Source organism: Panthera pardus, unplaced genomic scaffold, assembly GCF_024362965.1.
Source record: "Panthera pardus isolate Hobbes unplaced genomic scaffold, ASM2436296v1 HiC_scaffold_7, whole genome shotgun sequence".
Classification (NCBI taxonomy): Eukaryota; Metazoa; Chordata; class Mammalia; order Carnivora; family Felidae; genus Panthera; species Panthera pardus.
Window position 1 is genome coordinate 57,419,190 of NW_026527002.1, and position 22,405 is coordinate 57,441,594.

The 22,405-nt window shown below is 34.2% G+C and overlaps 1 protein-coding gene across 6 annotated transcripts in view; it reads right to left on the reverse strand.

Moving 5' to 3' along the window:
- Positions 1–22,405, reverse strand: part of CSMD3 (CUB and Sushi multiple domains 3) — a 1,247,213-nt gene that overhangs the window by 1,105,119 nt on the left and 119,689 nt on the right. For all 6 annotated transcript variants that reach the window (XM_053896606.1, XM_019467839.2, XM_019467838.2 and 3 more), the window contains exon 2: positions 2,970–3,192. In XM_053896606.1, the coding sequence (XP_053752581.1) occupies positions 2,970–3,192 (223 nt within the window). The remainder of the gene's footprint in view (positions 1–2,969; positions 3,193–22,405) is intronic.

The window sequence follows — 22,405 nt, forward strand, 5'->3', positions numbered from 1 at the left end:
ATTGTTTCAAATACACCAGCCTCTTAATGGAGACCTATGAAGAAATTCTCTAATGGTGTGTTGCTTCAAGTACTACATTTAGCCTGCAATATCAATTTTTATTTAATAAATTAAAAATTCACAGGATAACAAACAGGATCATCAAAAATTGGAGTGTTAGATAATATTTTGAACGTATGAAATTGTGTTTGTCAAATCCAATGTGCCTCTCTATTTATACAAGCAAGAATGACAAGACCTACAAAGCATCTTTTCTGCATTATTGCAAGGCAAGTATAACAAGCCATTACAAAGTATCTATTGGAGCTCATGGAAAATAACAAAATATAAGTATCAATTTCCGAAAGATAGAGAACAGCAGACATACCCTAATGGCATGTATTAAGTGAGAACGGAGAGAAACAAAAAGCAAGAAAACGTGAGTGAAACAGACAGACACAAAAATAAATCAAACTGCCAGCAGCAGTTTCAGCTTCTAATCAAACAGCAGACATTGTATATAAACAGTCTGGAAGATGCTGTAGGTTACACACTGGGTTTTTTTCTCCCTAGTCTTGCTATTTAAAATCAGCTGTATGGGGCACCTGGGTGGCGCAGTCGGTTAAGCGTCCGACTTCAGCCAGGTCACGATCTCGCGGTCCGTGAGTTCGAGCCCCGCGTCAGGCTCTGGGCCGATGGCTCGGAGCCTGGAGCCTGTTTCCGATTCTGTGTCTCCCTCTCTCTCTGCCCCTCCCCCGTTCATGCTCTGTCTCTCTCTGTCCCAAAAATAAATCAAAAACGTTGAAAAAAAAAAATTTAAAAAAATTTAAAATCAGCTGTAACATTAGGTTTAAGCATGAACACCAGTGGATGCATTATGCATCCAACTGTGAGCAAAATGGTATAGAGTACATATTAGAGGAGAATCTATAAAACAAATACCATGAATAAGTTTGTAATTTATTTTTTGGTTTATATCTTTATATGTTATGTATGTTTAAAAATATTGGTTTTTATTATTTATCTTATTTGTTAAATTTTGTCAAAGGAAAAATAGACTTTATATCAATACATAAACCATGGAAATTATATATATTATTTGTGAATTATATATTTGAATTTTGTTTCTTTTTTTAACAAGCTTAAGCTCTGAACTGAGACAATTCTGGGTTATAGTGATGATCCTCCCTCTTGCTACTTTCAACAATTAACCTTGGGCAAGTAATGTAAGACTCATTTTGCTAATTGTAAAACATTGATGATAGAAATCTTTCCACATTGTTTGAGAAGTTAAATAATATAATGAATACAAAATACTTAGTAGTGTCCGGTACGGGTACTTAATAAATACTAAGGGTTAGACTTACAGAGCATTCATTACATTGTAGTACACATAGAATCTCTGCAAATTAAATGCTATTATTCCCATTTACAAATTGGGAAAAAATGAATGAGAAGAAAAAAACTGATTTTCCCCATCTGACAAGGTCTTTTAACTTCCCAGAGGCCACAATTATTTCTTTTAAAAAAAGGAGCAGAGATAAAATAAAAATGTGTTTTCTCATTTTCAAGGGGATCTGGAGAGAATAGACACTTAGGCAAACCATACTATCAGCGATTTTATAGTTAGAAACTACCAGATAGCACTGAGCGCTTCATTTCTTTTTTATATTTACAGCAATTACATATTAACATGCTGCTGCTGTAAAGAAAATATACACAAGTCTCTGTCATTTTATTTTTATGTACATCATTTTAGCAGGCTGGAAACTCTAAGAATTACCTTTGTTACTCTCTTTTAGCCTGTAATCTGATTGGATGTATATAGATGACAGCAGATACCTACCCGCCTCACCCACACACTCTCTAGTGTACATAGTGCTGTGTCATTAACAGAAGGCATTGCGTTTTTAATGATATTGGCCATGATGATGAAATAACTCTGTGAGACATGTCAGCTTTTCTGTATATTCTTAAACAGATATTAAAAGACTTTGTGTAAAGGGAAGAAGAAATTGGAAATACTCAGTAAATGGATGTATAGAAAAAAGCAAACAAAACCCTCATCAGTAACCAATTTAGTGACCTTTTCTTTGCATAGTCATGCTGTTTGAAACAACTGAGGCATTTTTAACTATCATTCTGAGTGCACACATAGCCAAGTATGTAAAGACTCTTTAATCTTAGAGTTTATTGACTTAGATTATTTTGGATTAGAAGTTCAAAAACAGTTTACTACAGTTAAACATAATTACACACATTAGTTAAAATCTAGGACTAGATGAGATATGTTATATCTGGTAGTTTGAACTTGGTTGAATTAGAGTTGATCTATATTTAAAAGGAGTTTTTGCTAAGACAGCAAAAATTTCTCACATATTTAGATACTCTATTTTTCAAAAAGAAATTTTGAAGAATCACTTAAATGACAGGGTGCCAGCTAATGTCCACACCTGTTTTATGGAGTAGCTTATAAATAAATAATTTCCTTTGTATGGACAAATGTAAATTTCCCAGTTGGTGACATTAAAGGGTCGACTTTTCAGATATTTAGATTTTATAAACCATACATATTGTATAAAATTAATGTCTTTTTATATGAATATTGATTTTTAAGTATTTCTGCATATTGTATATTAAAATTGGGTAGCCACATTACATGGTATGCTTTCACTTTTATCAAAAGTTATGCCCATAAGTAATGACACCTGAAAATAAGCACTTAACAAAAATAAAATACCTTTAACCAATCTAAAAAGGTCACAATTCAATTTACATTCACTTTTTTGAGAGATAATATTAATATAGTATTATGAAGTCAGAGACACTGAACTAATTTGTTCATGAGATGATATATTTCCAAATTAACAATAATTAAATAGTGAATATGACTTTAATACAATTGTACCACAAATGTTAAGCACCCTGTGTGAAATAACATTTTACCCATAACATATTTCCCTCCATTCTTCCATTCAAATCACACTAACCTTGTCCTAAAGTTTGTAGGATGAGGATGTCCATCATATAAGGATAAGTAGTCATATTCTTCTTCTAGAGCAAATGACTGAAAAACAATTTGTATTCTATTTCGTTCTTCTGCTATTATTACCCATGTACAGTTTGCACCATTTGGATATCCATATGGAAAACCAGGGCTTTCTATAGTGCCATTAAGTCCTTTTAAAGTTCCACCACATGTATAAATAAATCCTGCAACAAAAGACAAATAAACAGATATTAATATTATATAAAGCACAAACAATTCAGGAGATAGATAATTTTGAAAAAGCCTTTTGTTTTTCCAAGACCTATGTTAACATAATTTTGTAAATGGCAAGAGCTAGGTGAATTACCTAATTTTATTTTTTAAAAAGATAAGACATAACAAACAAAATATTAAAAAATTTGCCATTTATCATGCATCTTGTGGCTAGTAATTATAAACCAGTCAATGAAGTAAAATTCTCCACACATCATTATCCATTTCGTGATCCAACAGACAAAGTCTTGAACATGATACCTTCCCTGAAGTAGTTTCCAGTCTAATTTTAGAAAACTATAAACAACATTAAAAATTTAATGATTTTAGCATGCATTTTGGGTCTTAAAAATTAACTCCACTTTGGGGCGCCTAGATGGCTCAGTCGGTTGAGCGGCCGACTTCGGCTCAGGTCACGATCTCACAGTCTGTGAGTTCGAGCCCCGCGTCGGGCTCTGTGCTGACAGCTCGGAGCCTGGAGCCTGTTTCAGATTCTGTGTCTCCCTCTCTCTGACCCTCCCCCGTTCATGCTCTGTCTTTCTCTGTCTCAAAAACAAATAAACGTTAAAAAAAAAATTAACTCCACTTTTTCTTGGTGTAGCATGCTAAGTTTTTTTTAATGTTTATTTATTTTTGAGAGAGAGAGAATGGAGGAGGGGCAGAGAAGTGGGGGGCAAAGGATCTTCAGCGGGCTTTGTGCTAACAGAGAGCCTGATGTGGGGCTTGAACTCAGGAACCGCAGTATCATGATTTGAGCCCAAGTTGGACACTTGATCGACTGAGCCACCCAGGTGCCCCAGCATGCTAACTTTTTTCTGTCCATATCTCTAGCATGTAGCCAGTGTGCCTTAGGAAAATCCTTCCCACCCTTGTACGAGGAGGATAAATGGTTCAGATCTAAAAAAACACTCTATGTAATCATTCAATCTTTGACCAGCATAGCTGGCTCAAGTTTAAACACAATCCTTAGCTAACCGTATCTGAGTGAAACCTAATGTTGGGGAGAAAATATATTGAAAATTTGAATCCTGGGCAACAGACAGCAGACATCTTAAAAACTTCTATAATTCTATAGGAGTTCTAATTTTATGGAAGATATAAATTTTTGATAACTTGACTCTTGGAGACACCTAGAAAACTGAATATGTTTCTCAAGAAATTATGAATATGTACTAGTCTGTAGTCATATTGGGTAATGTTTAACTCTAAAATTTTTTTTTCATGAACTTCTATACTTTATTTTTTTTTCAATATATGAAGTTTATTGTCAAATTGGTTTCCATACAACACCCAGTGCTCATCCCAAAAGGTGCCCTCCTCAATACCCATCAGCCACCCTCCCCTCCCTCCCAACCCCCATCAACCCTCAGTTTCTTCTCAGTTTTAAGAGTCTCTTATGCTTTGGCTCTCTCCCACTCTAACCTCTTTTTTTTTTTCCCTTCCCCTCCCCCATGGGTTTCTGTTAAGTTTCTCAGGATCCACATAAGAGTGAAAACATACGGTATTTGTCTTTCTCTGTGTGGCTTATTTCACTTAGCATCACACTCTCCAGTTCCATCCACGTTGCTACAAAAGGCCATATTTCGTTCTTTCTCATTGCCCTGTAGTACTCCATTGTGTATATAAACCACAATTTCTTTATCCATTCATCAGTTGATGGACATTTAGGCTCTTGCCATAATTTGGCTATTGTTGAGAGTGCTGCTATAAACATTGGGGTACAAGTGCCCCTATGCATCAGTACTCCTGTATCCCTTGGGTAAATTCCTAGAAGTGCTATTCCTGGGTCATAGGGTAGGTCTATTTTTAATTTTCTGAGGAACCTCCACACTGCTTTCCAAAGTGGCTGCCCCAATTTGCATTCCCACCAACAGTGCAAGAGGGTTCCCGTTTCTCCACATCCTCTCCAGCATCTGTAGTCTCCTGATTTGTTCATTTTGGCCACTCTGACTGGCGTGAGGTGATATCTGAGTGTGGTTTTGATTTGTATTTCCCTGATAAGGAGCGACGTTGAACATCTTTTCATGTGCCTGTTGGCCATCCGGATGTCTTCTTTAGAGAAGTGTCTATTCATGTTTTCTGCCCATTTCTTCACTGGGTTATTTGTTTTTTGGGTGTGGAGTTTGGTGAGCTCTTGATAGATTTTGGATCCTAGCCCTTTGTCCGATATGTCATTTGCAAATATCTTTTCCCATTCCGTTGGTTGCCTTTTAGTTTTGTTGGTTGTTTCCTTTGCTGTGCAGAAGCTTTTTATCTTCATAAGGTCCCAGTAATTCACTTTTGCTTTTAATTCCCTTGCCTTTGGGGATGTGTCGAGTAAGAGATTGCTACGGCTGAGGTCAGAGAGGTCTTTTCCTGCTTTCTCCTCTAGGGTTTTGATGGTTTCCTGTCTCACATTCAGGTCCTTTATCCATTTTGAGTTTATTTTTGTGAATGGTGTGAGAAAGTGGTCTAGTTTCAACCTTCTGCATGTTGCTGTCCAGTTCTCCCAGCACCATTTGTTAAAGAGACTGTCCTTTTTCCATTGGATGTTCTTTCCTGCTTTGTCGAAGATTAGTTGGCCATACGCTTGTGGGTCTATTAACTCTAAAATTTATACAATGCTAGCAATGAATCTAGACTAGTCTTCAGTCGATTAAAGCTTGGATTCATGGTTGCAGAAGTTCTGATAAGAACTTCTTTGCTTTGGTATCATTTCCAAATCTGTGGGTTGTACATGAAGCTTATGTGCCATGAAGCTGTAAGTCCAAGATACTGAGCTAATTTGGGGGAGAGAACACTGTAGTACCCAAAGTGTATGTATTTGGAATTGTATATAGAAATACAGGAAATTTGGGGCTCCTCTCTCTGAGAAGGAAAGAGTATATGATATACAGGTCTGGATATTTTTGAAAAATAAGAGGAAACATGCATGAAAGATAGGAAGCCAAAGTTGTAGATTGTGGCAGACAGGGACTGATTTGGGATGGTGTACATTCATTCCTCACTTTTTTTTCTCTTGAGTTTTTTTTAATGTTTACTTATTTATTTTGAGAGAGAAAGAGTCAGCAGGGGAGGGGCGGAAAAAGGGAGACAGAGAATGCCAAACAGGCTCTGCGCTGTCAGAACAGAGCAACATGGGGCTGAAAACCACAAACCATGAGATCATGAGATGATCCGAAATCAAGAGTTAGACATTCAATTGACTGAGCCACCTAGGCACCCCGTTCCTCAGTCTTTTCACAAGTGCACCTTGCTTTTGCTAGGGGATCTACTTCTCTACCAAACAAGTATGCTTTAGAGTAGCTGGTTCTACTGACTTCTAGTGGTGAGGCTCAGGGAGGGATTAATCTGTATAACTCTATCCTCCTACCCATATTTACTTCAGGAATCTACTCTGATTATCTCCATTCATGGCTAAGTCTTAAACCTGGGATATTCAGTATTGATACAAAGTACTGTTCTTGGGATTTTTTTTTTGACTTTTAAAAGAAGTTGGATAAGGTAGAGGTGTTTAAAAAATCAATATTTGTGTGTATACATATATTTTTGCTCAGGCACCAAAAGTCAAATAGGGCATTTTATGATTTTCAAAAATAAAAAAAAAAAAAAAAAGGAGAAAGGTCCCTTCTAAATTGCTTCTTGCAGAGCAATTACTTTGAAGCCTTAGGTTAATTAGCTATCACCCATTTCTATTAGTTTTCTGCCTGAACAGCTTCCAATTTGAACTTCATAACTAAATGCAAGCATGAATCCCTTTAGCTACAATCTGATCTATGGGCTGTTTTATATATTCTCAAGCCCCATAACCCTGATGGTTTTAGAAAAAGGACATATGTCCTGAAATAACATGCTCAGCTTTGTCCACTAATTCTCCAAGTCCCTGCTGATTCATACATTTCAGTTCCTTTCCTTTCCTTTTCTTGAGGTGAATTAAGAATTACACCTATTTTTAATTTTTATCTGTGTTCTTCATTTTATTTTCATTTTTGTTTCTACGTTTGATTAAACACCACATGATTCAGAATAATGAAGTGCATTTGCCAACAATATGTTTATAATTTCCACCCTCCACCCCCCCCCCCCCCCCAAATCAGCTTAGTGTGTATCTTTCTAGACCATTTCTGGGCAAATGCAGATATATGCATATTTCTATGCCATATATATATAACAAATTGAGTCAGTCATATTCTGCATAATTTTCTGAATCTTTTTGTTTATATCTATACAGTATCACTTATAATCTTCTGGAATATAAGTATACTTATATTGTATACGTGTATACTTCTACAATCTTTCTTAATGATGACATAGCTATATGGCATATGGTATGCCTGTACTTTAATGTATTTAATGTATCTCTTATTGGCAGCTTTAGTCTTTGTGGTTTCAAAGGCACAAAGAACAACTTTGGATGCATATCCTAGTGCACATGTGTGATATATACTTAAGATAGAATTCCAGAAATGGGAGTGCTGGATTTTAAATTTAGGTAGACGCATCCAAACTATCCTCCATGAATGTGAAAATTTCTACTGCTATCACCAGGTTATGAAGTATTTTCAACTTCTAGCTTCAATTTTGGCAACACTAGATTTTTTACAAGGCAAAAAAAAATTATCTTATTATTTTATTTGCATTTCTTCTGGTAACTATATATCAAATATCTTGTTCTTTGCTTCTCATTCATTCATAATTCTTTTATTAATTACCTTTCCATAACCTTCACTTATTTTTAATGGATACTGTACTATTTTTAGTTGTATTTTAGGATACAATTGCTTAGCTCTCTGGTTATTCATTGGTAATCCATATTTGCCTTTCATACATACATTTCTAAATTAAATTACTTTGATTATTCATTATAGCTCGTTGCTCTCATAATTTCACAACTCCTTTTTGCTGTTTATAGTACATGTGAAGCTTTGATGATATTTCTTCAACTTCTGTTCATCTATTCATCGTGTATGTCATGCCTTAGGGATAAAATGATTAAAAGGACATTATTCTAACCTGTCTTCAAGGAACGGACAAACTGCAACATGAGACAGCATGGAAATGCAAATCATTATTATTATAGAATATGGTAAGTGCTATGTTTGGGATAAGAACTTACTGCTGTGAGAATATATGGAAACAAAACTTAATCTAGGTAATTCAGTACATGTTTATGGAAAACCCATCTCAAAAATTGACATTGCAACATTCTATAGATTCAGTCTTCAACAGATTCTGAATGCCTTATGTTGTATTTTTCACACCTTAACTTTCCACTTAAAGAGTCAGTTTATACTTGAAAAATAACTAAAATTTGCATGATTTGGGTCACATAGTCAGCAAGAATTTGGTTAAGAATACAGATTTTTGAGCATCTTTTCATATATCTGGTGGCCATCTGGATGTCTTCTTTAGAAAAATGTGTATTCATGTCTTCTGCCCATTTCTTCACTGGATTATTTGTTTTTTGGGTGTTGAGTTTGAGAAATTTTTTATATTTTGGATACTAACCCTTTATCTTTTATGTCATTTGTAAATATCTTTTCCCACTCGGTTGCCTTTTAGTTTTGTTGATTGTTTCCTTTGCAATGCAGAAGTTTTTATCTTGATGAGGTACCAATAGTTGATTCTTGCTTTTATTTTCCTTGCCTTTGGAGACAGGCTGAGCAAGAAATTGCTGCTGCTGAGGTCTAAGAGGTTGTTGCCTGTTTTCTCCTCTAGGGTTTTGATGGTTTCCTGTCTCACGTTTAGGTCTTTCATCCATTTTGAGTTTATTTGAGAAGGGCACTTGGGATGAGCACTGGGTGTTGTATGTAAGCAATGAATCACGGGAATCTACCCCCCAAAACAAGAGCATGCTGTATACACTGTATGTTAGCCAACTTGATGATAAATTATATTTTAAAAAAAGAATACATATTTTTAAACTGTTCACCTGTTATTCTTTCATGTCATACTTTACCTTTTTTGTACAGATAGAAACTATAATGATTCTACAGTATTTTATAATATTTTAAAATTTATTTTGTTTTCTTTTATGCTAACCAAGATCTGTGGCATTACAAGAAACACACTTGTGTTTACCTTTCATTTTTTTCCACACTTGTGTTTATCTACTGCAATTGGGCTCTTGTGCCCAATTATATTGAATGACTTTTTTTTTTATCACCTAGAGTTCACAATTTTATTGAAACACAGCATTTGTATGATAAAGCTTGTAAAGTAAAGAACTTAATGGTAGCAATTAACCTTTTTTTTATTATGATAAGTAACACATAATATGAAGTCTATCCTCTTATCAATTTTGAAGTGTACAGTATTGCTAACTGCAGCACAATGCTGTACAACAAGCAGATCTCTAGAACTTTTTCGTCTTGCATGAACGAAACACTATACCCAGTGAAAAATAAATCTTAATTTACCCATCTTTACACCATGCTACTTTCTTCTGCAGGAATTGGACTATTTAAGATACCTCACATAAGTAGATACATGCAGTATGTGCCCTTCTGTGACTAAACTATTTCACTTAAAGTGTCCTCAAGTTTCATCCATGTTGTTGTGTATGACAGGATTTCCTTATTTTTTTTAAAGCTGATTTCCATGGTAAATACATACCTCATTTTCTGTATCCATGTACCCTTCAATGGAAATTCAGATTGTTTCCATTTCTTGGCTACCATGAATAAAGTTGCAATGAATATAGGAGTGCAAATATCTCTTTGAGATCCTGATTTTAATTATTCTGGATAAATACCAGAATTGGGATGGTTGGATTATATTGTAGTTCTATTTTTGATTTTTTGAGTTCTATTTTTAATTTTATTTTAAACATTAAAAATTTTAATACTGTCTTACTTAGTACCTGCCCCACTACCAGTAAATATTTCATATCAGGTGAAGTGTGTGAGTGAGTGTGTGTGTGTGTGTGTGTGTGTGTGTGTGTGTGTGTGTGTGTGTGTATGCATGGCTGGGTGGGCAGCTGTGTTTAAGTAATGAGTGAATTCTAAGTTGTCAAATCCATGTATGTGGAGTTGTTCATAGTATGCCCTTATTCTCCTTTTGATGTCGGTAGGGTCTGTAGTATATCCCCTCTTGTATTCCTAATATTAATAATTCGTGTTTTTTTCTCATGTTTTCTTTGTCAGTCTTGCCAGTGCTTTACCAATTCCGTTGATCTTTTCAAAGAACAAGAATTTTGTTTCATTGATTTGTTTTTTCTCTATTACTTTCTCTACTCTGTTTTCAAATTTTCACCTTTCATTTTATCGTTTACTTTCTTCCATTTGTTCTTAATTTAGCTTTTTTCTTTTTCTTTGTTGTTAACATGGGAGTATATATTATTAAGTTGAGACTTTTCTCTTTTCCAAATGCATGCCTTTGATAGTATGTTTCTCAGTACTACCTTAGCTGTATCTCACACATTTTGATATGTCTGTATTTTCATTTTTTTCAGTTTAATGTATTTTTAAATTTCCTTTGAATTTTCCTTTTCAAGCCATGGCTATTATAGACAAACATTGTTTAGTTTTCAAATGTTTGGGGATTTTCTGTTAAGTTTGATAGTGATTTCTAGTTTGACTCCATTGTGATCAGAGAACATACTCTAGATGATTTTAGTTCAAATTTATTTAAGTTTTATTGCTCAGGATATAATCTGCCTTAATATATGTTCCTTGGATATTTGAAAAAAAAATGTGTATTCCTTTTTTGTGAATAGAACCTTGTCTAAGTGTTGATTACATCTCATTAGTGGATACTTTTTAGTTCTTTCCTACCCTTGCTAACTTTCACCCACAGGCAAGGTGTCCTTTTTCTCTAGCTGCCTACAAGACCTGTTTGTCTTCAGTTTAATTATAATGTACACGGTATGAATTTCTTTGTGCCTATCCAGTTAGGAGTTTACTTAGCTTTTTAACCTGTAGGTGTATGTCTCTTTCCAAATTTGGGAAATTTTCAGTCATTATTTCCTTAAAGTATTTCCTTAGCCCTATTCTCTCTCCTTTCATGACTCCAGTGACACATGCTAGATCCTTTATTTTATTCCCACAGGTCCTTGGTACTCTGTTCATTTTTAGTTTTTTTAGTCTACTTTCCTTCTGTTGTTTAGCTTAGGTAAATTTTTTCTACTTCAGTTTCTTGTTTTGTTGTTGTTGTTGTTTTGTTTTGTTTTTTCTCTGTTCCCTCCATTCTCTGAGCCTACCCATTGATCTTTTCATTTCGGTTACTGTACCTTTTTGTGTGTGATATTTTTATTTGACTCTTCTTTTTATGTTTTATTTCTTTGTTGAGACTTTTATTTACTGACACTTAAATTTTTTATGTTTTAACTGTTTGCATTGTTTGTTGAATTTTTTTTATTGTGGCTTTATTTTTTTAAGTGTATTTATTTATTTTGAGAGAAACAGAGACAGTCCGAGTGGGGGAGGGGCAGATAGAATCTGAAGCAGCCTCTGCACTGCCAGCGCGGAGCCTGAAGTGGGACTCCAACCAAGGAACCAACTGTGAGGTAATGACCTGAGCTGAAACAAAGAGTCACATGCTTAACTCACTGAGCCACCCAGGTGCCCCTTATTGTGATGGCTTTAAAATATTTGTCAGATAATTCTAAAATCTCTGTCATGTGGTGTTGGTATTCATTGCTTTTTTTCATTCAGTATGAGATCTTGTTGGCTTTTGGAAAATAAAAGATTTTTTTTCTTGCAACCTGGATAATTTCATTTATGTTATGAGATTCTGATTCTTATTTAAATCTTCTCTTTAACTGGCTTCTTCTGAGACTGTCCCAGCTAGGAAAGTGCTTGTGGATAGAACCTCAGTACAATCTGCTGGAAAGAGAAATCTATTTTCTTTTTTTTTTTTTTTTTTTAAATTTTTTTTCAACGTTTTTTATTTATTTTTGGGACAGAGAGAGACAGAGCATGAACGGGGGAGGGGCAGAGAGAGAGGGAGACACAGAATCGGAAACAGGCTCCAGGCTCTGAGCCATCAGCCCAGAGCCTGACGCGGGGCTCGAACTCACAGACCGCGAGATCGTGACCTGGCTGAAGTCGGACGCTTAACCGACTGCGCCACCCAGGCGCCCGAGAAATCTATTTTCTGATCTGCCCATTAATAACTAAGGGAGTAGTAGTAGTATAAATACATGATGCTGAACTTCCTTACCTACCCTAGTCCTCCCCTTTACCTCCCCTCTACCTCCCCTTTACCTGCACCACCCCAGCAGGAAGCAGTGAAGAACCCTGTTCTATGAAGTGGGTGTGGAAATCCAGATCCTTTAATATCAAGGTCAAGCCATTACAAACAGAGAGGATCCCTTTATGCAATTGTTCTCTCTTTTTCTAAACTCTATGATTATCATTTTATTCTTCCACATATACTTCCTTTCACTGTTTTCTCTTGGAAGGTGTATAATATATGGCACATGTTCAAATGAATTGGGAGATCTAAAGAACCAACTTTTTTTTAGATACAGCAAAGGACAACAATAGATGTAACAAATATTTAAAATGTGTTTAACTGGCAAGACCACATCATTTTCATGGCTGCACAATATTCCTGTGTGTGTGAGTGTGTGTGTGTGTGTGTGTGTGTGTGTGTATCTTACTTTTCCATAGGTTGCTTCCATAACTTGGTTATTGCAGATAATGCTGCAATAAATGTAGGGGTGGATAAGAATTAGTGTTTTGGTTTTCTTTGTGTAAATTCCAGTTGTGGAATTACTGGATCATACAGTGTTTCTATTTTTAAAATTTTGAGAAATCTCCATACTGTTTTCCACAGTGGCTGTATCAATTTACATTCTCAGCAACAGTGCACAAGGATTCCCTTTTCGCCACATCCTTACCAACACTTATTATTTCTTGTCTCTCTCTCTCTGTTTGTTAAGCCATTCTGACAGGTGTAAGATGATACCTCATTGAGGTGGTTTTGATTTGCATTCCCCCGATGATGAGTGACGTTGAGCATCTTTTCATGTGTCTATTGGCCATCTGGTTGTCTTACTTGGAAAAATGTCTACTCAGGTCCTCTGCCCATTTTTAAATCAGATTATTTTTTGGTGCTAAATTGATTAAGTCCTTTACATTTTTGGATATTAATCTCTTATTGGATATATCATTTGCAAATATCTTCTCCCACTCAGTACATGGCCTTTTTGTTTTGTTGATGTTTTCCTCTACTGTGCAAAAGATTTTTATATTCATGTAGTCCCAATAGTTTATTTTCGCTTTTATTTCCCTTGCCTTAGGAAATGTGTAGAAAAATGTTGCTGCGGCTAATGTCAGAGAAATTACTGCCTGTGTTTCCTTCTAAGATTTTTATACTTACAAGTCTTACATTTAGGTGTTTAATCCATTTTGAGTTTATTTTTGTGAATGTGGTTAGAAAGTGGTCCAGATTCTTTTTTTTTTTTTTTTTTTTTGCATGTAGCTGTCCAGTTTTCCTAGAGTTTCCCAGTTTATTGAAGAGACTGTCTTTTCTCCACTGTATATTCTTGCCTCCTTTGTCATAAATTAGTTGACAGTATAAGTGTGGGTTTGTTGTTTGACACTCTATTCTGTTCCATTGATCTATGTGTTTATTTTTGTGCCTAATCTATTTTGTGTCTAATCTATTTTGATTAGAGCTTTGTAATGTATCTTTAAATCTCGAATTGTGATACCTCCAGCTTTGTTTTTCTTTCTCAAGGTTTCTTTGGCTATTTGGGATCTTTCGTGGTTCCATACAAATTTCAGTATTATTTGCTCTAGTTCTATGAAAAAATGCTATTGGCATTTTGATATGGAATTCTTTGAATCTGTAGATTGCTTTGGTTAGTATAGACATTTTATAGATTCTTTCAATCTATGAGCATGGAATATCTTTCCCATCATTTGTGTCATCTTCAATTTCTTTCATTAATATTTTATGGCTTTCATAGTACAGGTCTTTCGTTTCCCTGGATAACTTTATTCGTAGGTATTGTATTCTTTTTGATGCAATTGTAAATAAAATTGTTTTCTTAGTTTCTCTTTGTGCTGCTTTATTATTAGTTTATAGAAACACTACTGATTTCTGGGTATGAATTTTGTGTCCTGCAATTTCACTGAAGTCATTTATTACTTCCAATAGTTTTTTGGTGGAGTCTTTAGGGTTTTCCATGTACACCATGTCATCTACAAATAGTGACACCTAGAGGGTATTATGCTAAGTGAAATAAATCAGACTGAGAAAGACAAACACCATAGTATTTCACTCATGTGAGGAATCTAAAAACCAAAATAAATGAATAAACAAACAAAAAAGTAGAATCAGGCCTGTAAATACAGAGAACAAATTGATGGTTGCCAGAAGGGAGGGGGTTGAGGGATGGGCAAAATGGGTGGAGTGGGAGATAGAGGCTTCCAGTTATAGACTAAATAAATAATAACTAAACAACTTAATAATAAAAGGTACTACGTAGGGAATATAGTCAATGTTATTGTAATAGCGACATATGGTGACAAATGGTAGCTGCACTTGTGGTGAGCGTTAGCATAACATATAGAGTAGTTGAATTATGTTGTACACATGAAACTAATATAACACTGTGTGCCAGCTATATTCAAAAAATTAAAAATAAATAAAATTCATATTATTGAAAAGTATATTTAATTATAGTAAAAATAATTTTATTTTAAGTTATATGATTATCTGGGCACCTGGGTGGCTCAGTCAGTTGTGTCTGCCTTTGGCTTAGGTTATGATTTCACGGTTCATGGGTTCGAGCCCTGCATCGGGCTCTGTGCTGACAGCTCAGAGCCTTGGAGCCTGCCTCGGATTCTGTGTCTCCCTCTCTCTCTGCCCTTCCCCCACTTGTGCGCACTCTCTCTCTCTCTCTGTCTCTCTCAAAAATAAACAAAAAAATTTTAGGTTATATGATTATCAACCATTGATACAGCCTTTTGGTTTGGGTAGTGTCTATGCAATATTATTACAGTAGAGAGATGAAAGTTTGAAAGATTTATTAAAAAATTAAAAATTTGCAACCTGTTTTATTTCTCTACAATATCACTGTATTTTTATTATACATTCTCTAAAATATGAATTTATTGAGATTTTCTTGTCTGTATCTGTCTCTTCAATTAAACTTTAAAATGTAATTTATACTTTCATTGAAAATTCCAGTTTTCAGGGAGTCTTAGATTCTGAAGCTAGACATCCTGATTTCACAGTTTAGCATCCCTTTTGTGCAAATTACTTAATCTTATTGTGTGTCAGTTTCTTTTAATTATAAAGTGGGATAATGAAGAATTGTTTTAAAGATTAAGCATGTTAACAACTGCAAATCTCTTTAAAACATATTTTAAGCATAGTTAATATTATGTGTTAGTACTTCTTTTCTTTTCCTCTTCCTCTTATTTATTACTACAATTATCATCTTTAGCCATGATGCTCCATTACATAATTTAACTATTAAAACACATGAAAAAATTTATTATTTTCAGAGTAGGAGGACAGCTTTTATCTCAGAATATCAAATGTTAATGCTGAAATGTCTGCCTCTCTTAAAGGAAGGAAATATAACCTGTTATTGGTAAATTTCTTTGTAGACTTGTAATGGATGAGTATTCTTCATTTATTGGGTGAATGTATGCCAATTGTGTCAAATTTTTAATTGTTACTGACATCTCTATTACTCTCATGAATTTACTTTCTGTTTTTAGCCTCTATTTTACTTTTTGATAATGTGATCCCAGTGCATTTACCTGTCTACCATTATGAAATGATTTTCTCTAGACCCACCAATGGTCGTGTCACAAAGTCTACTTCATCTAACATTAGTATGGATGCGTTCAGTTATTTATACATTAGTGTCTACACTTACAATTATTACAGTATTACAGTCTAGATGGATTTCTTATAAATAGCATTTAGGGTTTGAGTTTTTTAAACGTATGTGATTGTCTTACTTCTAAATGGGAGTCATTATTTTTTAATTTCCTAGATTTATTTATGTGTTTGTTTTCTGTTTGTTCCATCTTTTATTATTTGTCCCTTTTATTCTCCCTTTTTGCCTTCTTTTATATTAATGAAGTATTTCTATTATTTTTTCTCTGTATTAGCTCAATTTTATATTGTTAGCAGTAACATTAGAGGACATAATGTGTATCCTTAATTATTAGAGTACATTATAAATTAGTACCCTTATCACTTTCTTATCACAATGCAAGGACAATAGAACATTATAACTCCCCCCATCCCTTGATATTTTCACTATTATTTTTGTAGACTTTAATTATACATATATTATAAACACCCAAAAGACAATTTTAGGGTCTTAATCAGTCAACATTCATTTACATTTACTTACATATTTACTTTTTTTCATCATTTCAGTCTTTTCTTCTAGGTTTATTTTTCTTTTACATGAATAATTTTCTGCAGTATTTATGTATGTATGTATTTAAAAGTTAATTTGTTTTTGAGAGAGAGAGAGAGAGTGAAAGGGAGGGTCAGAGAGGGAGAGAGAGAGAGAGAGACAATCCCAAGAAGGCCCCACGCTGTCAGCATGGAACCTGAGGCAGGGCTTGAACCTATGAATCCTGAGATCATGACCGGAGCTGAAACTAAGAGCCAACTGGTTAACCTACTGAACCACCAGGCGCCCCTCTAGTACTAACTTAATTCTAGAAACAAATACTTTTTGTGTGCTTGACTTATTTTTGAGTTTTATATAATTTTTTTATAATCGTTTTTGATGAGATGTTTGGTATAATACAAGCTATTCCACCAGAGTTAGGAGTAGAAGTTGTTTTGTGATGCTTTACCATTAATTATAACTTATTCGTCTTTATTCTCTGTCACACAACTACTGTGTCAACATCCTTTCAACCAACATGATTTTTCATTCTAAATCCCTATGTCAAAACTATATTACAATAATCAACTGTTTTGTTTGGACAAAAACAAATTAGTGTTGTTCGGGCAACAAATCACAGTTTTGTTTAGACAAAAACAATTTTGTTTGGACAGAAACAACAGAGAAATCAATAGTTTAAGGTACTATTCATTGAACATGGACTAGGTGCCAAACACTATAGTGGGCATTAGATTTTCACAAAAACTTTATAACACTGTTTCACATCTTAAGCTTTAGAAGCTAATGGTAAAAATAAACATAAATAAATAATTTACAAACATATATGATAAGTACTATAAAAGGAGTCCTTGGAAAGCTATCTAAAATTTAGGGAACAGGGAAAATAAAGAAATATTCAAATCTAAGTCAGTTTTTCAATGAATCAAACTTGTTATTTGACATTTCATTTTATTTTAGATTTTTGCTAATACCAGATAAATATATACTTTAAGTTTAAGGTAAAGTATGAGATTCTCCAAGGCATAGTTTCTAAAGTGTATCAATCACCAGTATGTTGTAGATGGCGGTTACATTCCAAATTTTGCTATTCAAAATACCCAATTATGTACATATCCAAAATATCCATTCATTTGATTCTTGACAGTAAGAAAGAAATATGTAATTTTGCTTTCCTGTGTCCTTTGGACTTTTATATTGTAACATCCATGTGTTCATTTGTCCAGTTAGTATGGGATTATCTAGAGCATTCACCATTTTCCATAATAATGGAACTATCAGACTTGTGAAGTAGCCAAAATATTTCCAGTAGTATTTGAAAGATTCTAAAGGAAAAACATCAAGAAGAAAAATGGGATAAATGAATCAGTGATAAAAGAACATTTAGATACAGAATATGCCTCTTGAAATTAGATATAAGCAATGAAGGAAACTGTATTAATCAGGCAAATGAAATTGTCTTAGACAAATATTATCAGGTTTCATGTAAACATTAGCCTGTAATGTCAAAGTGAGGAAATCGATGGTCTCCTGTTGCTTCCTAGCTTCAGTACATGACTGATGCATTTTCAAAAGCAAAGAGTTACTACTGTAAGTGAATATTCCCACTGAAAATCATGAAAACTGAATTATTTCTAAATCATCATGTGGACTTCTAAAGAGTTCATCAGGACATTATTTTAAAGTTAAGGTCAGGAAAAAATTCCAATGAAATTATAATATAAATGACTTTTAAATTGATCTGATTAGCACAAAAATATTGAAGAGCAAGGATAACTTTAGTTATCAAGCATTATAGTCAGATAAGATATCATGTTAAGATTATTAGTATTGTCAGTTTAAGCTTACAGAGACTGGGTTTTATTAGACATTGGCCACAGATGTCACATTCTACCTCTTATGCAAAGGTATATGCATTATACCTTTTTTTCTTTGGACTGAAGGAAAGTTTAAAAAAATAGTCCATTAATATGATGCTTTTCATCATATTTTCCTGTTACTAATACCTTAATTGTCTTATGAACTTTAGGCACTAAAATGGATATTAATTATAAGTAATAATATCCTATGAATCATATGTTGTCTCAACTTAATGCTTTTGGAACAATTCCAATGCGTTGAGTAATCCAAAAACTTCATATAGACCCGTTCTCTCCACATTGTTCCATAAATCTTTTGATTACATTTTAATATTGACTTTTAGTTTATATGATTCCTTTCCTCCTTAAGTGAAATGTCTCTCATATCATTCATTTCACTATCTTTATTGCCTTTCACACTCAGTACTGTTAAGAAAGTAAACTTTGGATTTACAGATAATTGGCCTTTATCACTTAACAGCTATGTGATCTTGTGGAATTTAGTCTTTCTGAGACTCAATGTCCTGTCCTATAAATTAAGAATGATAATAATACCCAGCTTAGAGAATTCCTGTGAGGATTAGCAGTAGTACATATGTAACCACCAGAAAATTAGAAAAGATGACTATTATTTCACCTTGTAAAAACTATACCAGCTATGCCTACCTAACTTTAAATCTACCTTCTTCAAAATCCTCAAACTTATTCCAGCTCTAGAATATTTGCAAAATCTACATAAATATCAGTTTATATTCCTTTCAATAACATTGAGTTATATATTTATACATATACATATGCACACAGTGCTATTGTTCAAGGTAATAAGATTTTCTTATATAATTTTTGCAGTGATTACACACACAATGATTACATAACTATGTGAATAATTATATTTCCATTATAAATTTGAAATGATTTATTGCCCTGAATTCAGAAATGTCTGTATGCTAATTGTTCTTTTATTCTACTCAAATCTCTTTACCACTTCCCCTATACCACTCTGTCTTAAGAGCCTGGTCATAGATTGCATCTCCAGCTCTTGCCCTCCAGCCCTCCTGCTTCCATTTGATTTTGACAATGTGCCAGCAGGAGATGACAGTTCAGAAGAAGAGATAGGTCATTGTAGTCATTGCCCTTAAATACTTGATACTGAGTACTGGTAATGGCGCTTTTTATAGTTATATCTCCTTGGAAGAAGCTCTCTTTTTACATTAGTAAATTCCCTATATTCCAAGAACAATGTGGGGTGTTGTTGTTGTTGTTGTGTGTGTGTGTTTTCCTTTGGTATCTTCAGGACTAGAGCCCTACCAACTCACTGCTGGGAACAATTTTCCAATATGGTAGAGAGAATTGGAGTTTTTACAAAGTACTGTAAGGAGGCAGATTTCAGAGTTGGCAAATAGAGCAACTAGAATTTGTGTGATGAGGCATGGGAAAGACAGAATTGGACAGAGGGGGTGCAAACTCTCTGGACAGTCTGTTTGCAAATTCACTATAAATTTATGGTTGAGGGCAGTTCTATAGAGTACATACAGAATAAGACCACCCAAAGATCATTAGATAACCTCTCTGTGCTTTATTGCTGGACCAGAGAAAGTAGTGGCTGAGCAGTATCGGGGAAGAGCAGTATAGCAGATTATTAGAGTGCTTGCCTTTCTGTCGTAGCAAGATCTGATCAACCTGTTGTTAACATCTCTAACATCCAACTGGGACACCGGGAGTACTGGCAGTGTGAACCCATGCTATGGACATTAGATACAGACATCTACCCTAGCCTTACCTCTATAAAGCCTAAAGGCAAACTCTGACAAGATTCGCTGGGAAATAAAGTTTGGAAGCTGTGTCCTGCCGAACTACAGGGCTAGCCAAACACTTTGAGCTTTCCATAGATCTCCATTCACAAGGTATTAAATCAAAACTACCCATGTTTAGGGTGATAAGAAAATAATTCAAATCCTTTCCAAATCAAGAATCCACTGTCTCCAAGGCATAATCTCCCTAATGTCCAAAATTAATCAAAAATTTGGGGTATCAAAATAAGCAGGAAATGCAGTCCACAGCTAAAGAAGAAGAAACAGGAGGAGACGGAAGAGGAGTAGGAGGAAATAGAGGAAAGAAAAAAATTAATTCATGATAATCTAATATTTGATTTAGCAATAATGATTCTAAAGCAGCTATTTCTTAAAGCTGTTTAAAAGCAAGTAAAGCTGTTACTTAAAACTTTGTTTTATTTAAAAGCTAATAAATCTATTCTGATATATTAAAAGAAAATAGCAACATATTAATAAGTGAACATAATATTGGTACAGAATGGAAACTGAAAAAGAATCCGAGCAAAATTATGCAACCTCCTAGACAGGATATTGTATCATATGAGAGACTGCATAAAGAAAGCATTTGTAGACATAGCAATACAGAGGACCCGCTTTGAAAGTCACAGAAGAGAAAAAAGTAAAATAAAATGATGAAAACTTCAAGGCTCTGTTGTGCCAATGTCAAATGATTTAAAGTAAGTGTAATTAGAGTCCTTGAGGAAAAGAGTGTGATATAGATATAGATATATAGATATATAGATACACACATATCAGCACAGACTTCCCATATTTTATATGAAGTACACACTTATACCTCTGAGGAGGCCAGCAGAATAAGCAAAAAGAGAACTACACCCACAGTCAAAATGCTGCACTTAAAGAGAAAAATTTATATGTAGCTGTGGGAAAAAAAAAATCACTTTACACATAGAGGAACATGACTAAGAAAAATTACAGGCTTCTCCTAAAAGATAATTGTAGGAAGAATACAATGTAAGAAAAATTTTAGATTGATAAAGAAAAACAATCCAACTAACATTGAGCAGAAATATTTTTAAAGGGTGAATTTAAGATACTCTTCAGGTAAATGAAAAGTGAAAAAATCATTATCCACAAGCCTACACTGTAAGAAATTCAAAAGAATGTCCTTTAGGCAGAAGATAAATGATAACTAGTTGGAAATTGGAATCGACAGGAAGGAATAAACAAAGTCAAAATGGTAAATAATTGCCTATTTTTAAAAGATGTTTTTATTTCTTCTCATAATTTCCTTACAATTAAGATGGTTGTTGAACATAATATTTTATGGAAAACAAATCACATTCACAATTTGTATAAAATTGTTCATATGATTCATCTCATATTTCCACATGTTTCTCATTATTAACTTAACAAACATTTTCATGTGCTACAAGGTTTTGCTTGGTCATTTGTTTAATTGGTGAGAACTGTAGAGTCAAGAACAATTGTCATATGTTGTTTATCTTTTAAAATTTACAATTTTTTACAATTATTGCTGTACACAGGTGCTAATCAAGAAATTTTTACTGGGGTTCCTGGGTGGTTCAGTCAATTAAACATCTGACTCTTGATTTCAGCTCAGGTCATGATCTCACAGTTCCTGAGTGCTAGCCGCCTCAGGATCTGCACTGACAGCCTGGTGGGATTCTCTGACTCCCTGTCTCTCTGCCTCTCTCTCTCTCTCTCAAAAATAAATAAACATTTAGAAAAAAAGACATGTTTACTAAAGGTTTTAAATATAATATCCATGTTGAACTTTATATACATTATGATTCAAAAAATAAACACAAATATAAATAAATTATTTTAATTAATATATCATAATTTGCTCCATATATGTTAGGGTGATATATGTTGAAAAGCTATCAAATTTGCACACTGTTTTCTTCATATTCCTTGTAGTCCATAGGTTGATTTGTACCAGCATGCTAAATTCTGTATTAGTATTTTTCATACTCGGGTGAGTTATCCTCTGATTGTGCAAATGACAATTTCCAGTGCACAAGCACAGTGAGGAATCAAACATAATCATGAAACCAAAACTGTCGTGGGGTGCCTGCGTGGCTCAGTCAGTTAAGCGTCCGACTTCAGCTCAGGTCATGATCTTGTGGTTCGTGAGTTCAAGCCCTGCGTCAGGCTCTGTGCTGATGGCTCA